The following is a 17,143-nucleotide window of genomic DNA, read 5'->3' on the forward strand; positions in this document are numbered from 1 at the left end:
CAATTTGTGGCTTACTGTGTTTTAATTGGAATTTGACGTATTCTGATTATTTTCTCACAGAAGGGTACATTGATTATAACAGGCTTGGACTCCTGTAGTGAAGTGCAGTTGTCAGCTACTCTTCAAATTAATCCATTTAGAGTATGCTTTCATTTGTTTTGTTAGGATTAAACTCTGTTGAAGGTTAGATATTATGCAATGGCCAAGTCAAGAAAAAGACTTTTAAATTGTTCATAGTATTCTCAATGACTAATAATTTGAAGTTATAGAGGTTTTATTTTCGGCTGTCAATCCATGCATATAATAATGAAGTCTATATATATGTAGGAAAGGCTTGTTAGCTAAGACAAACGATTTCGGAAATTAGTAACTTATTCCTTTTTGTTTGGAGAGATGGCATGGCGGTATTTGAACCTGTGATTTCTAAGGGTTTACAAACTGGTTGCTTTGGCTAATTATTTGTTTATATTGCGAAGTGATGCCATTTCTATTTCTTGCTGTCAAACTTCTGCATCACATTTGTGGCAATTACCTTCTTAGAGCCAAAAACCACAGAAACTGTGCTTGATGATTGATAAGTACGGGCTCAATTTTTCTGTAGCTTTGACTGAACAATCCAGAAAACGCTCTTATATTTTAGCTTAAGATATAAGAATAGGGGAATTAAAAACTGTCCTACGAAATCTGGCCTTTGACCTTGAAGAAACTCAAATCATGAAAACAAGTGACTACATCTCAGCGAGCTGCTTTGATGGCACCATAATATACAAACTAACAATTCAACTCTATGCATTAAATAAGGAAATCTAAACCAGCCAAAGTCATCTTTTGACATCTTCACCAGCTTGGGAGCTCTCTATGGATGGCGGGTTACCGATTTTCTCAGCCTTCTCACCACTGCTTAGTAGCTCATTGTACATTTTTAGTGCTGCACTGGAAAATTCTGTTATAGACTCAAAAACTCTGCAAAAACCAGTCTGAAAGCCGTTCAGAGTGATCCTCTGAGTTTCTTGCATGCATTTCTGGTGTTCTTCCTTCTCTAGATCAACCCTTTTCCTGAAGTTGTCCAGCAAGTCTTTCCTCTCCTTCAGATACTCAGCTCTATGATCGATTTCGATCTCCGAGCTTCGGTCTGTGAGCTTGAACTCATAAAGCTTGTTCTCTACCTTTTGGAACGCCAGTGTTTTCCTATCTAATTCTTTGGACATGCTGTCAACTTTTCGCTTTTGTTGCTGTTCCTCTCCCTGCTGAACCCACAAAGCTCTTACATCCTTTCCGCAGCCTTTAAGGGCAACAGAAACTGCTCTATCTGGCAACTTGTTCATGGCAGACAACCAATCGTGACAAATCATGAGAAGTGGAGGACCATTAGCTCGACAAGCTGGAGTCGAACTCCTACTTTTGGAGTAGAAATCAACTTCAGGGACTGCGAACTTGGACAGCCATCCATGGAGTGCTTCCACGTAAGCCTTCTGGGCAGCAATGTAATCCTGGAAGCGAGCGCGCCAATTTTGAAGCTCAACGTCAAGCTGGACTGTGGCAAGCCGATGAGAGTCATTGCAGAACTTTCCATATGTAGGACAGGTGAAACTTTTCACGTCGAATATAATCTTGTTCTGGATCTCATGGGATTCCAGCATGATCTTCCAAGTTCTCATCATACTGTACCAAATAGACAAAAGAAGGTTAAAAAAAAAAGTGAGTCAATGAATATGTTGGATTAAGTGATAGTTTGCTACCCAGGTAACTCTTCCTTACCCTTGAAGCAGTTCAATGATTTGAGGCTGCAGTTCATCATCTCGTAGTTCGTCAATTCTTTTTGATATGGTCTCAGCACTTCGAATTGTGACTAGGATCCTGCTATATAATTCTTTTACTGCTGCTCTGGTTTTGTCTGTGGTCCGTCTTTCATCTCCTCTGGCATCATGATTTTTGAGTTGATTGCACTTCTTCTCATATAATTTCCAAGTGCTATCTCCAGCCTGAAGGTAAGTCTAGATGTAAGGAACCGATCCAAAATGATCAATGAAGAGTGAAATAATTACAGTACTTGACAACTTAATAGTAGTAAAGACATTGAAGCATGTTTTTAACCATGGGGAGTGGTGGAAGTCCATAGAAAATTAAAGAATTGGTCCTACAGTAGGATTTATATCAGTCTAATACCAGAAGTACTCGAACATATTGATAGCATATGCCAACTTATGTACAGACAAATACAGATGCCCCAGGTCCCATAACAACCAACTGGGGGCCATAACAGAGATCTCAAAGTTTAATTAGCCACTCATATTTATGTGATTTCTGAGGCAGACTTCATAGTGTTCTTATATGACAGAAGATGTTATATGACTTGTTTTAGGCTTAAGTATTGCAGAAGAGCGTATCTTCTCATAGCGAGCAAGTTTTAAGGATTCAATAAGAGAGTATTGTTGGCCAATATGCACATACCTTAACCTCGTCATACAACTTCTTCTCCCAAGCATATAGCCTTCCTAGCGTCAGCAAATGGCTCCCAGAACCCATTCCACCATAGTCATCAAATAGATCATTCTTGAATTCTGTCCATGTGGAAGAACTTTTAGAACTAGACGCCACAAGACTCTTGCATGATGGCGAACGAGATGCAGGAGACTTCCAAGTAATTGCTGGGATGATTTTTGTTGAGTTCTCTGCATACATGATATAATTGAACAAATTCAGAAAATAATGAAACCTGAAAATCTCAAAATTACTCCACAATAATAAGGTATAATAGATAAGTTTAGCAATTTAACTCTCATCAACAGAACAGCCCCTTACCGACACTGACCAGCCAAGACTATTCTCTTACCCACAATTGACTATTTTGTGTGAGAAACTGTGAAGCAAATCATGAGGGATAATAGACTTGGCAATGGGTGAATAATCTTCACAAAACGTCCATGAACATAATAGGAATATGATCGACACATAAACTAAATTGTTACACAAGAGTTTCAACAATTGGATATCACTTTGCACTTTGCCTTCGCCTTCTCAAGAGGAAAAAAGTTCCTTCTCAAAAACAACTGGATGCCACTTTCTTTTCCAGGAAAAAAGATTATCAAGTAAGACAAACTGCGACAAATCCTTCTTAGCATTTCCTAGTGGAACCAAAAACCAATTAATGAAGCCAAAAAAGTAAAGCAAAAGATTATCATGTAAGCCCAGTGGCAGCATATTCTTATCAGGAAATAGTAGTGGAGCCAAAAAAAGTGAAGAGGAACACAAACCTAAAGCAAAGGAAGATATTTCAAGAAAAAGTAATCCAATGAAAGATTAGACTTTGTTGAAGAAGTTTAAAATGAAATTTCTCACTCAGAAAAAGATAGTAATTTGATATGCTTTACCTTTGGGTTCTCCCAAATTAGGCTGTGAATGTACCCAATTTGCCTCTAACATCCTTGATACTTCCTTTCCAGCATCATATGCCTTGACAAAATGGTCTTCAATGTCAGTTAGTGCTTCAAGTAACTCCCTCCCCTGTAATGGATTATCCACAACGGTCAAACTTTTTTTCTGGTCCTCTTGGTTTACATTAGCAGTATGCACTGCTTGTTGTACAGCTTCAGTCCCATATTCTCTTTGCTCCACATTTTCTTCTTCTTTAGTGGCTACTACCTTATTCTCTTCCTTCATTCCATCCCCTTCTTCATCATCTTCCTCTTCCTCTTCTTCTAAATCTGGAATTCCTTCTTGCTCCCTCACTGCCCTTAAATCCTCCTCAGAAATCCTATGATACCCACTAATCATCTCTGGCCTTACACTATTAAAAGGGTTGAAAAAATCCCAACCAAAATCTGTTGGTGGTGAATGCATCATCTGAGGCATTTCCATGTAATAATAGCCATAACCTTGTGGCTGCTGCTGCTGCTGGTGGTGCTCCTGTTTCACAACTTTCTCTTCTCTCTCTTCCTCAGAAGAATCTGATGGAGTTTCTGTAGATTTATTGCATGGCCCACAGCAAATAGTTTCTTGGGTTGGCTCAGAAGGTGTTTGCTGAAGAAACAAGGGGTTTGAAACCACATTCTCCTTTTTTGGAGAAGAAGGGCAGCAAGGTGGTGGGAATGTGATGAGATATGGAGAAGTAGGTGTAGAATGACGAGCAACAAAGAGTTTTAAAGCTGCTGAGACTCCATACAATGCTTGACAGTACTTGTAATGTGCATCAGCCAGTGTATACCTCCTATCTACAGCCAATTTCAGGTACTGTTTTCTCTCTTTACATATGGATACTACCTCTTCTTCTTCTTCTAACTTGGATGCAACACACCCCATTTCTCCCCCCTACTCAGCTTTGCAAAAAATAGGAGATTCTTGAAAAAAGGTGCTTTCTTGGAGGGATGTGTGGGGGGTGAAAAGGGGTTAAAGTAAGTTCCTATTTTGTTTATTTTGGAACAGAGATTCTACTGTATAGAGAAACAAGAAGTCGAAAAATGTCCCTTTTAAGAATGGTTTCAGAACAACCCATTGAAACATAGAAAGAGGTTTTTAGGTAAAAAAGCAAGTATTGGGAATACCCACTTGGCCTTAACCAGCAGAGCCATAGCCATTTCCCCTGCAAACAAAGAAAATTTCTCAAACAACAAAACAAGAGAAAGAGAGAGGAAATAAAATATAAAAAATAACTGTGTCAGTGAAAGAGGATGTTTTTTTCCTCTTTCTTTTTTTTCTTCCAAGAGAAAAAATGTTGTAGGAGAGATTTCAGAGAGAGAGAGAAAAAAATAAATCAAAAGGTGAGTTAAGAAGAGATGGTAGGGGCTCGAGGTAAGGGAAGAGTGATGAGGGTATTCTTGTGTTTGGCAAAAAATAATTAAAATGTTATATATATATACCAAGGTAAAGAATATTTATATTCAATTTTAGAATACGTCATAAATAAGTACTTATGATATTTATAATCTAATTATATAAATATTTTCAACTGTACGGTGAAAAGTACATTTAAACCATTCAAGCTTTTCGAGTTTCATATAGTATCGTTCATGTACAAAACTCACACATTGAGTATTTCATTTTTGTAAAATTAAAATTTGTATAAAAAATTGTACTTTTGCATTTAAATTGTGGGTGAAGTCCGTCACAAGTTGTGGCAGTTTAGAATCTAAATGAGCTTCTTTCTTTCTCACTGCCATAATTTAGCAGAGATTTTTGGTTTTTTTGGGGAGAAGAGACAGAAGAGAGTCAGTGACTCAGTGAGGGAATAGAGGAGTCAAACTTTGGTCAAACCTCAAAAAAGGGTAATATAGTCTATTCACTCTTCCAGGTAAAGAGCTAATCTTGCAATTATTTGAAGATAATGACTATTTTTTCCACTTGTCAGCTTCTTAGCTAGGGATTAATTACTAGCTTCCCTTAAATCTTATGCACTGTCATTCTCAGTAAAAAGAAAATGACAATTTTATCCTCAACTTTGACGGCCTTCTTTCAACTACTGTAGCATTACTTTTTGGTAACTTAATTTATTTCGATTTTGGAGTTTGTTTTTAGCTTCTTTTTTTTGTATTTATTTATTTTACTTGTCGTTTTTATGGAGTAATGTCTTGCAATTGGGAATAGTGCATTATAAAACAGTCTAAAATATTAGCGGGAAGTGTTTACCGTTTGCCTTCATTAAATAGTGGATGCTTTGTTATTTGGGAAAAATTTCTGAAAATATTTTTTGACAAAATGAAATGTACTTGTAATTTCACTTTTTTATGACGTTTTTGAAATGTACCTTGTATATAAGAAAAAAAATTATACGTTTGGTACTCTAATGTATATTTTTCCTTCCGAATTTTGATTTGCAAAAAAAAAAAAAAAGGATCGTTTGGTACTCTAATGTACTCGCTCCATTTTATTTTACTTGACATTAGTATGTAATTTTTTATTATTTGTCTATTTTAGCAAATCAAGAGAGTCTTAACTTTTGGTCATGAAATTTGATAAGATTTTAAAATTTTGATTTTTAAATGACCAAGTTTTGAATTTTTGGGACTTTTACTCATAAAACTTTAATTATAATAAGCATGTCCAAATACAATTTTAAGTTTCAAATTTCAACTTCAAAATATATGACCAACTAAAATGCTTAAAATCAAACTCAATATTGTTTCAAAGCTCATAAATCTCTCTAATAGGTAATTAGAACACTCAAAATAATTTTTTTGTTTCAATTTATGTGTTTACTTCTTTTTTTTTAAACTTTGTTTAGAAAAGAATTGTACTTCATATATCTAATAACTCGTTAATTTCAATCTTTCACATGATTTTTAAAAATTATAAAATTCAAAGACAATCACATGATTTTAAATCTTTTACTAATTATTTAATTAAAATATGTAAAATAAAATGGTGGGAGATATTTTAGTTCGTAATCGACTAATTAGTGGCTATTTGTATAATAGGTATTTTGTTTTTTATTTTTTTTTAAAAAAGGAAGATTCATATAAGACGATTTTTAAAATAAAATAAGCACACTTTTGTTTTACACCTTATACGAGAACAAGGTTTAGAAGACATTGACCGAATCTGCACCATTTTTGTTGTTTGAACAGTTGAACCAAACTGCATTCGACACTTTGCCCACTAGGCATTACTTACTCCTTCAGCCACATGACACTAATGTTTATTAGCCCTTAATCGATTGGTCGTAGCTTTGCGTTGAGAATACTGTTGAATAAGTAAAAATGTATTTTCTCTAATAACTTGATTAAGCTTTTTAGATAAGATGGTAACACACTTTAATATGATATTAGAGCAAACAGAAGTCCTGAGATTAAAAAAAAATCGTGTGTTTAACCCATGAAATTTTTTTAGCTCACACATGAAATGGCATGTTGAGAATACAATTAAATAATAAAAAATATGATATTTCAGCTTACCGTACGTTTTTTTCAGTTCTTGTACTGTAATTAAGAATAGTTACTTTTATAGAGATTCAAATTTTACATATAAAATTATAGAATATTGTCAAGAACTCATAATAAAGAATAGTCATTTTTAGAGAGATTCAAATTTTACATATAAAATTATAGAATATTGTCAAGAAATCTATCTATACTTTTGTCTATCTACTATTTGTTTGTTTCATAATCATTCTCATGAATATCATAAAAAGGAGTTGTAAAACGATTAAATTTTATTTATTTTTTTAATTAAATATCTCATATTTGATACTTGAAAAATAGATAACTTCACTGTGAATGCCATTTTACTCTTTCGATAGACTTATTTGGTGTAAATTCAAATTAATCGAGCATGTTATTATACTATCTCGACGATCACTATAATGACACTGAGGGGTCGTTTGGTAGGCCGCCTTAGAAAAAACAATTCATGTATATGTATGATATTATTTAGTACTATGTCCGGTAGGAATTTGAGCCCATGTATAACTAATTCATGTATTAGTTATACATCCTACATGGTATTATAGAATGTATTACTAATGCTTCCATTTGGAGGTATTACTAATACATCTGATATAATACCATGGGATAAGCCTGCGTAAAGACAATATCTCTCTAATTATTTTAATTATTTTCTTGATTTTATGTTTTATATTTGTACTAGTAAATTTATTTAAATAAATAGCTTACAAATTATTTTGAGAAAGTTGTTTGTTACTAAATAGATTCAATACAAATTCGAAACACCAGTTATTTAACATTTACTAATTAAAAAGGTAAATATACCACTACATGACGTTTGTGATCTTAATTGAATATATATATATTAGTTTTCTAATTATTTGTATTTTGAACAATTTAAGAAATTACATACATATTAAAATTACAACTTACAATATTTATGTCTAAATGTAGATGGTTTATTCAACTTTACCATTGTTGACTGTCTTTTCGATTTTAAAAGTAGATGGTTTATTTTTTTAAATTGAAATTTTGTGAGTGATCAATTTATTAAGATGACAATTATTTATTGTCAAATAAGTCAAGTGAAAAAATAGCAAACATGACAACAAAATTATTTTTCTCATAGCTAGTTCGAAGGTCATTAAAAATATAATATTGCCGGCAACTATTTACCTTGACCCAATCACATAATAATTCAAGGGTATAATTGGAAATAAACTTTTTATAGAGTTTTAATCCAAACACAAGATGAGGTGAGAAACAATAAACCAAACACTTGATTAAAATAAACATATCATTACTAATCTTTGCATTACTAAACTTTGCATTACTAATTCATGTGTTACTAATCCATTATTATTAATATTTGTATCAAACGACCCTTGGATGTATTGAATCACAACACGTGTCGATATTATTTCTTTGGCATCTTCAACCCTACACTCTATTTTACTATCCAAATATAGAGTTCTCTAACCAACTGCAACTCAATTCTCTATTTTACTCTCTAAAAAGAATCTTCTTCTCTTTCCTCAATATTATATTATTATTTCTATTTCTATTTCATTTTCTTATTTCATAATATAAATCCGTTCTTTTGTTTTTCAAAATAATCACCCTATATAATTTTCATTAATTCTTTATTTAATATAAAGTTATATTTTATTGTAAATTTTAAAGAACAACTACAAAAAAAATTAAAAAGAAATCAACAAGCACAACCGCAATCACAAACACAACAATTCTCTAGATCGTACACTATCTTTTTTCCGAATATTGTTATATCTGAAAACGACCTACTGAATTACTAAATTATTGTTGTGATTTTAAAAATCATTATGTTATGTATTGTATTGTATTATTATCTTGTATTTAAATTATTATGTCATGTATTGTATTTTTAAATTAAAATTTTCATTTTATCATTTAAATTTTGTGCATTCTTCATAGTGAAAATCAATAATAATATCAAATTATCTCTTAAAGTGACGAAAATTGAAAAAAATATATTTAAAATATTGTTAATTCGGAATGAAAGTAGTAAATATGAAATAATATATTTTTTAAAATATTGTACTATATTTAAAAAGAATTACGAATATTAGAAATTTATTTAATAGCCTTATATGAAAAATAATATGTTAGTTACAAATAATAGAAATAATATTACAATAATGAAAAAGTGAAATAGAGAGGTGAATAATAGTTCTCCAAATTTGGAGAACTACTATTCACCTCTCTATAAATAGAGAATGGAGAGTTTTTTAGAAAATCGTTGGAGATCCAATTCTTTATTTTACTCTCTAAATATATAAAATAGAGTGGAATTGGAGATGATCTTACAACCATTGGATAAGTAGATTTTAGAAAGAAAAAAAACAATAAAGTAGGGGCTTTTACAGGAGTTAGTCAGCCATAAAAACAAGTAAAATAATCATTCTTTTACCAGAAAAATACCATCATGGGGTCGTTGATAATTGAGCCTTTGATTTGTTACATTTTAGAAAAATAAAATAAAAGCAGAAATAAAATGTTCATGCTAAAAAATCACGATAAAATTAATACAATATTTTTTTTCAATTATAATCTTATAAATCTGTTTTCTTAATACTGTCTAATTTTCAAGAGACATTATTTAATAAACTTTATATTACATTTATTTATTTCTTAATGTACATGGTTTTTACTAAAATATAACGTATTAAGTTACTTATATTTTTTTAACCTGACTGACTACTGCATCCTATGAAGAACGTCTTCTTGTGGTGGGGGGAATATGCCTGACATTCTGACAATTTGTATATATTTTAATCTTTTTTAAAAACAATAAAGAAGTTCTCTCAATTCTAAAAAATAAAATTGGATACTGCTATTAAAGTTATTCCACGACAGTAGTGTTTTTAATTTTAACTTATATTTTTTTTAAAAAAGTACTCCATTTGTCCTAGTTAAAATTATGACTTTGACCGGACTTGTAATCCAGATTTTTAATTTATGAATTTTAAATTATAATTCTTTATATTTATCGAACTTTGAATAAATTATGTATACATATAAATATAAAAATTATACTAAAGTTAAATTTGCTGAACTTATCAACTAGTATATTGACTTTGCCCCCCACCTTTGGTGTATAGAGAGTTACAACAATAATGATATATTTAGTGGAATTTGGATCGAGTGGTGTATGCGTAATCTTAATTCTATAGTCATTTAAGTAAAGCATAATAAAATCAAGTAAGAAAAATACAACTTATTGTGAAATAGTCATGGAGAAGAGTAACATTGGTAATAACACATATCACGATATCCAAAACAAAGAAAACAATATTTAACAATAGAACTGAAGAATAAGATAGTAAGTGAGTAATAATAACAAAACATATAAGAAAGATTAGACAACGCTCGACAACCTACGATTTTTCTACCTTATTAATCACTGACCTTCATACCTTCTTATCTAGAATGATGTCCTCAATAAACTACCGCTTGCAAGTGTGTTATGTACTCATGTCTAATTATCTCCCCAATACATTTTTTGACTTACTTCTACCTCTTCGCATACCCTCCATAATCAACCTCTCGGTTATAAATCACAGCCAGAAACATACTGTTATTGGTTGCTTAGTTACAACTTACAAGGATATAAAGAATAACTAAAATTATTTTATTCCGTACTTGGTTAAAAATTTTGTGATATATAAACAATCCCAACATTGGTTTACCATAATCGTGATGTTAGTTTTATAGCAAATAATACAATATAGAACAACAATGCTGAAATAATAAAAAAAAAACACCTGTTTCAGAGTCCTTCCAATATCCAAGAACAGCGAAAATTAAAATTTATCTATATTTATATATGTCATCTTTTGTCCAACAAATCCAACATCTAACAATAAAAATATATCTATTGATAATTTTGTCATTATTTAACTCCCATAATATATTCCCCATATTACAATCCCAATATAGCTTCTTTACAAAACAAAATGTCCCATCAAAAAGATAAAAGAAATGAAATTATAATAGTATAATAATAATTATACAAAAGCCAAATGAAATTAGGAAAAGAAAAAGGTGGACAATAATAGAAGCAAGAAGGAAATAACTCAAAGTGATATTTGTAAAGATACTTTTTTTTTTTTTCTTCCAGTACCTTTCTTAGGCACAGGAACTAAATGCAAGTACTAGTCTCAGTTAGATTACATTTTTTAAAAATTGTTGGCCTGCTTTTGAAGCTACCTGGTATTCACAACATACATATTAGTACAACAACAGCTTCATAAAGTTGCACCAACTTTATGTTGGGGTAGTCTTTGTAGGCAAAATAATGCCACCTCCTTTAACAGAAATATTAGGACTCTTGACAGAGCTAGCCCGGCTCACAAGGTTCGAGTCCAGGAACACAACCGCTACTGAGATGTCATCGTGGAAATGTCGACGAACTCCACGATCGATTTTCTTCAAGTCTGAATATCTCATTTCCCTTTTCTTTGCTGCTTCTTGCAGTGCAGTTTTCACTAACCTTCTAGCTATCCCCTGTCAAGTGGCGAAACAAGCCTCTTTAAGTGTTGATCCCACTGTTTCTTTTTTCCAACTTCTCAAGGAGTTTAGAAACATATAGCTTTTGTACTATATATCTAGACTAAACGACACTACACTATAAAAGTTATAGAGACTAAATTGGAATTCATGCAATCGACACTACACTATAGCTCAGCATTTCAGTCGAGATAGGATAATGAATTTCTCCTGCCGAAAAGAAACGTAGATACAATATAATCAATTCTAATGCAACTGCAGCACTAGATTATTTACTACCAGTTACCAAAGAGAGAAGCAGGATGTCAATGAGTAAAATGAACCGATTAAAGAGCCAACAACAGTTGAGGAATAAAAAAACTGCTTCACTATAGGTAGAATAGCCAAAACACTAGACAGGTCCATGAAGCATGATAAAGGTAGATATCTTACATTTCGTGGGTGATTTTGTACAATGTCAACTGCTCCTTGGTTACTTAGGTGCTCCCAGAGACCATCCGATGCAAATATGATAAACTGATCGTCAGGTTGCAAATGGTGCACTGAAATTGCTGGATCTGCGCTCAATATGGGCTTTCCGAATGGTTCTCGAAGGCGAAACTTAGCATACAATGGCTCCCTGTTGAATTCAGATTTCTTCAAGTACACATCACCAATGGATCTTGAAATCTGTAAAATAAAGTATTCAGTCATCCTAAGTGCAGATCAAAGTTTTTTTGAGTCATGAAAGACACAACCTTACTAAATGTACTTCCTAAAGAAAGTATCCTACCCCATTAAATTAACAAGCAAAAGATAAGTATTTCTGAAAGATTGAAACAGCTAATGAATGTCAAAAGCCATTAATTAGCACAGGGAATACCTTACCAGAAGATCTGCAACACTTCGAGAAATAAATCTAGCTCTCTAAGGTCTAGCTGCAGGCTCCATCAAGGAGAGAAACTCAGTGTCATGACGGCTCCTAAGAATGCTTTTTTTTCTTCTTTTATATAGATTGTGATGAAATAATAATTTATTTAACATGTAAGAAATTGAGGTTCATATTTCCATTCTAAACCATCCAAAAATTATGCCAACATCCCGGAAGAGGGTAGCTCCCTTGTTCGCAAGACATTCATACAATGTACGATTTAAGCTGACTAGAGTACTACAATACAAACAAAAGGCAGAGTATCAATTTCCAAACATATGGATGGATTTTTAAAAATTTAAGAGGATATATAACATTTAATTAGAGCTACACCAAAGATAAAGAAGTGTAACTGAATGAAGGACCCTTAAGTCACCCAACAGTAACTAATTTTCTTGAATTTTCCCTACTCTTTATAGTCATATAAGTATCTCTCGGGTGATTCTCTTTATATTCCTGTGCGAGTGCAATGGCGATCTTACTTTGCTTTTTGGATAAGGTGGTAATCCTTCTTATCATGAACTTGTTTTGATATAAAGTTTCTGTAACAGAAACCTTACCACATAACAGAAAACATAAAATTGGTGATTGTTGTTTATTACTTCAATGACCATTTCATTGTTCTGCCAGCTCTACATTCTGGTTTCAATAATAACTCTAAAAAAATGATTATTCAGGATTATATGGACACATAATCATGTTCCAAATGTCAGCCGAGAAACCTAGAGTCTCCAATATAATATTTAACATACTAATCGGACTGTCGCTGCCGACTTACTAGGAGAAGGCGAAAAATGATGGGGCCTCAAATGCTGTTCCTACTAATTGATTAAAAAGTTGAAATTAAAAATATTTTAGGTCTGCTACTCTCATTCATATTGCTTATGCATTTGGCCATACTATATCTGCTGCTAAATATCACACAGTCGCAGAGTCAAAGATATCAAACTGAAAAGAATAATGAAGCCTCTCCATAAACAACAAATATTCCTTTACACATGTAAATATAAACACAACTAGTAAAATTACTTGTTTTACCAAAAAGATATCACGTCTATCACCTTTATCACAGAAAAAGGTACCATTTCCACCATATAAAGTGGTGGAAAGGAAGCGTTTAGTTCTAGAAATACTCTTTTAACGGTTTCTTTTTAGGGAAAATTATGTAATTACACAACTCAAGATAACATAATCTCTAAAAATCCCTACTATTTGAATAAATTACAAAAATTCCCTTTTTCCTTCTCTCTCTTAACATCCGATACATCACTCCACCTCTATAAGATAGATTACAATTTTGTTTGTGTACAATGTATCTGGTACAAATGTTATTGTTGATACATAACACCAATTATTTCAAACCAAGATTAGAATGAATCTAAGTTATATTTATGTATTTGATACATAACGTACATATCTGATACATAACTTATGTACCATTTGCTATGTATTAGGCAAAGGAGCAATGCATCCGCGAGTTTTGGAAAATCCGGGATTATTGTAATTTGACAAACCTTCAGGATAGGATGTAATTTGCCCCCAAATTATTGGGGTTTCTGTACTTTATACTTCTTTTTATCCATTCATTTCTCAAGTTGATGTAGTCAAGTAAATACCAAGAATCTCAAATTTCGGTTTCTTCAAATAATCTTGTTTATGAAGAATTTCTTTCCAAAAAGAATCGCTTGCCATTAAAACCTCGAGATTTAAACTTTTCAACTTTGTGTCACTCTTAGACAAAAGTTCATTTGCTATATGTGAAAGCAAAGAAATGTTCATAACTCAAAGTCAATGAACCAAAAACATATAGTACTATATAGGCTACTTGAATGGCAATTTCCTACATCTCCCAAGAAAAGGAAAATACAAGGACATAGGAAACCCCGATCCTAAAGTTCTTCTTTTTTTATAACCGAGAAATCCGTCTGTGACCCGCCCTTTGGACCAATCACAGCCTTCTAAACTCGGTGGATAATGGGACCCACCCCTCTACCCTTCTCCACTTAAATACCGGGCTTTGCTTTGCATGGTGTGGGGCTTGAACCTGCGACCTAAGCCACAAATCCTCCACCTTTTGCCACTCGAGCTAGGCCATGGGGGCACCCCGATCTTAAAGTTCTAAAAGGAATAAACGATTAGGAGGCGAGTGTAGTATGAATTAGTAATAGGCGTAATGTGTATATTGTTATTGAAAGAACACTCATTAATAATAAGATCAAATCGGTACTTTGCGTTGAGCAAACATAAAACAGAAACTGCTAAGGAAAATGGAATAGAAGTTACCTGTATAAGCCCCTTGACACGCCAGACATTGTGCTTTAAAACTACAATTTGTGAATCATCTGGATGCAAAGATTGCATCTCCTGTCTTACAGATTCAATGCTCACATTGTGTTCTGCAGAGAGCTGAATCGCAAGAACCTCGCCAGTTGATCTGACAAGTCTCCCTAAGACTGCCCTCGAGTCACCAAGGTTGGCTACATATAAGGTTCCACTGCAGATAACTCCAACAAGACAGCATGATCCAACAGCAGCAATCTGTGGTTTCGTCGGCCATTGTCTAGTCACAACAGAGAGGAAACCTTCTTCTGTTGCTTGAAATGCTTTCCGAATCACCTCAACAGACATAGACTGGTGCTCAGATGTGAACCCTACACAAATTGGAGAAAGCCATTGAGTGAAGACTTAAAAAGGGACAAAAATCATACATAGTTGCCCATGATATTCCACACAATAATAAACAACAAAAAGAAATATGCTTCAATCAAACGCAAGTTGGGTCGGCTATATGAATCCTCACTATCCATGTCACTGCATTTATTATTCCACAGAGAAATATAGATTCATCAAAATGACCAAAAAAAAAAAAAGCCTTACTGCTATAGCAATATATATATACTTAAAACTTGATTATTTAAACAATAGTCTACGAAAAGTAAATGGTACTTAATAATCCTATAGGACTTGGACATTCTTAAATATCAAATGTAACAAGAAGACAGGTATGAAACAATTAAAATTCAACCTCTTTAGCTGTAAAAGATATACTCCCTCCATTTCAATTTGATTGAATTACTTTCTTTTTTAGTCCGTTTCAAAAAGAGTATCTCTTTCATTTTTTGACAAGTCGTTAATTTCAACTTTCCATGTAACATATTTAAGACCACAAGATTAAAAGGCATTTTGGTACATTCTACATGTCTTTAGAAGATTCAAAAGTATTCCTTGTTTCTCATACTCCGTATCAAGTCAAAACCCGACAAACAAATTGAAACGGAGGGAGTAAAAAGCTGAGCTATTACTCAAATTGGTTAGAAGAACTCACTCTTGAGATTCTGAAAGAGGTGTTCATTAATGAACCTTGAAGTTTCAGGTCCCCCATGCCCATCATAAATTCCAATAAAAGTACCATATGGTCCAGAATCCTGCAAGCTCAAGCACCCTGATTCAATTTGGCTCTGATCCTCCAGTAGATTATTAGCCTGGACTACAGCCATAGAAAATTCGCCATTTACATGTTGTCCTGTATCCTTATACCATAAAAGCCCATCTTGACGACCACCGGAATCTGAAGAACTTGTATGAACAAGTCCATCAGCCCTTGGCTGAAAACAGGCCCTCAAGAAGTTCATCAATCCAGATGCCATGCCTCATCTCATCCAAAACACCATCCAATTATGTCTCCACATTTGACAGGACTCACTTCTAAGTTTGCTCATAAAAATCTCAACTTTGCCTTTGTTGTAATATAATACTACAAGTCCAACAATACAAATGACAAAAGTAAGATAAAAGGAAAATAATGAGATTGGCAAGTATTACAATCTTAAAACTTGCTGTATGGTACACCAAGAAGCCACCTCCAGTTTAACACTGAATTTAATGCAAATGCAAAGAAATGATTTATGGTGTACTTATAATGTTTCACACATGACAATAAATTACTCTAAAAATGGAAAATTCAACAAAAATACAAACAGAAAACTTTCAAAGTAGTCATTCAATATAGCACAATATGGTGGTCAGACAGTTTGAATCCAGAAGGTCTGACTTTGGCAAAGGAAAAAGTAATACTACTGAAAACAAGATAAAGAAAGACAATTTTTTCTTGACTACCCAAATTTCAAGAATCACACATACTATCTCAAAACCAACTGAAAACAAGATAAAGAAAAGACAACTTTTTTTCTTGACTACCCAAATTTCATATAGTAAAATATAGCTGAATATAAATAAGATAAGTTCAAAAGGGAAATTAAAAAACTCACCTTTGAAGATCTGAAAGTGAAAAGGGGTTTAGATCTGTGAAACCATCAAATCAAATCAAAGGAAAAGTAAAGTGGGTATTCAACAGTTATCTTTTTGTTTGTTTTTCTCTTAACTTTTCTTTGAGGATGAAGGAGATTCAAGAAAGAAAATAGTGGAAAATAGAGTGATCAAATAGAGAGAGAAGTAGTGTTAATAGTAGTTCAATTAGGCCACAGACTGAAAAATATGGTCACATAGAGCAGACAAATCCCATTAAAAAACAACAATGGAGAGCTTGAAGCCAGCAAAGCAGAGGACCATTTTTGGGCTCCACCCCCACCCCTAAAACCCACCCATACCACACCTTTAAGGTTAACAGCTTATTTGGATGGATGTTACCTGTTGTATTCTGCTAATCGATTTAATTTAAGTGACGCTTTTTTTTAATTGATTCAAAGGAAAAATATTTTTTTATTTAATAAATATCTAATGACATTAGCAACATTATAAAAAAAAAATCATATTTTTAAACTTTGAGTATGATCACACTATATCATAGAAA

At 32.8% G+C, this 17,143-nt stretch overlaps 2 protein-coding genes across 2 annotated transcripts; both read right to left on the reverse strand.

Annotated features, from left to right (window-relative positions):
- Positions 1–676: 676 nt before the first annotated feature.
- LOC125849579 (protein ALTERED PHOSPHATE STARVATION RESPONSE 1-like) lies at positions 677–4,837 on the reverse strand. Its single transcript, XM_049529675.1, has 4 exons — positions 3,372–4,837; positions 2,452–2,672; positions 1,759–1,982; positions 677–1,662 (listed from the first exon to the last, which is right to left on the reverse strand). Exons 1-4 carry the CDS (start codon positions 4,297–4,299, stop codon positions 822–824), a joined length of 2,214 nt encoding a protein of 737 aa, XP_049385632.1. The 5' UTR covers positions 4,300–4,837; the 3' UTR covers positions 677–821.
- A 5,934-nt stretch (positions 4,838–10,771) lies between these two features.
- LOC125866871 (probable protein phosphatase 2C 46) lies at positions 10,772–16,841 on the reverse strand. The gene is made up of 5 exons (XM_049547249.1): positions 16,602–16,841; positions 15,659–16,087; positions 14,617–14,984; positions 11,856–12,092; positions 10,772–11,420 (listed from the first exon to the last, which is right to left on the reverse strand). The coding sequence occupies exons 2-5, from the start codon at positions 15,978–15,980 to the stop codon at positions 11,181–11,183; spliced, it is 1,167 nt and encodes a 388-aa protein (XP_049403206.1). The 5' UTR covers positions 15,981–16,087; positions 16,602–16,841; the 3' UTR covers positions 10,772–11,180.
- Positions 16,842–17,143: the final 302 nt, after the last annotated feature.

The sequence above is a fragment of the Solanum stenotomum genome, chromosome 1 (assembly GCF_019186545.1).
Source record: "Solanum stenotomum isolate F172 chromosome 1, ASM1918654v1, whole genome shotgun sequence".
NCBI classification, from domain to species: domain Eukaryota; kingdom Viridiplantae; phylum Streptophyta; class Magnoliopsida; order Solanales; family Solanaceae; genus Solanum; species Solanum stenotomum.

What these genes read in the sequence shown, in the direction of transcription:
- LOC125849579 (XM_049529675.1), bottom strand. Translation starts at nt 4,299, where the DNA reads ATGGGGTGTGTTGCATCCAAGTTAGAAGAAGAAGAAGAGGTAGTATCC. An exon ending in TAATTTGGGAGAACCCAAAG is followed by an intron (nt 2,673 to 3,371) that starts GTAAAGCATATC and finishes TCATGTATGCAG; the next exon opens with AGAACTCAACAAAAATCATC. An exon ending in ATCATTGAACTGCTTCAAGG is followed by an intron (nt 1,663 to 1,758) that starts GTAAGGAAGAGT and finishes TATTTGGTACAG; the next exon opens with TATGATGAGAACTTGGAAGA.
- LOC125866871 (XM_049547249.1), bottom strand. Translation starts at nt 15,980, where the DNA reads ATGGCATCTGGATTGATGAACTTCTTGAGGGCCTGTTTTCAGCCAAGG. An exon ending in CCTCTTTCAGAATCTCAAGA is followed by an intron (nt 14,985 to 15,658) that starts GTGAGTTCTTCT and finishes CAATTTGTGTAG; the next exon opens with GGTTCACATCTGAGCACCAG. An exon ending in TACAAAATCACCCACGAAAT is followed by an intron (nt 11,421 to 11,855) that starts GTAAGATATCTA and finishes GCCACTTGACAG; the next exon opens with GGGATAGCTAGAAGGTTAGT.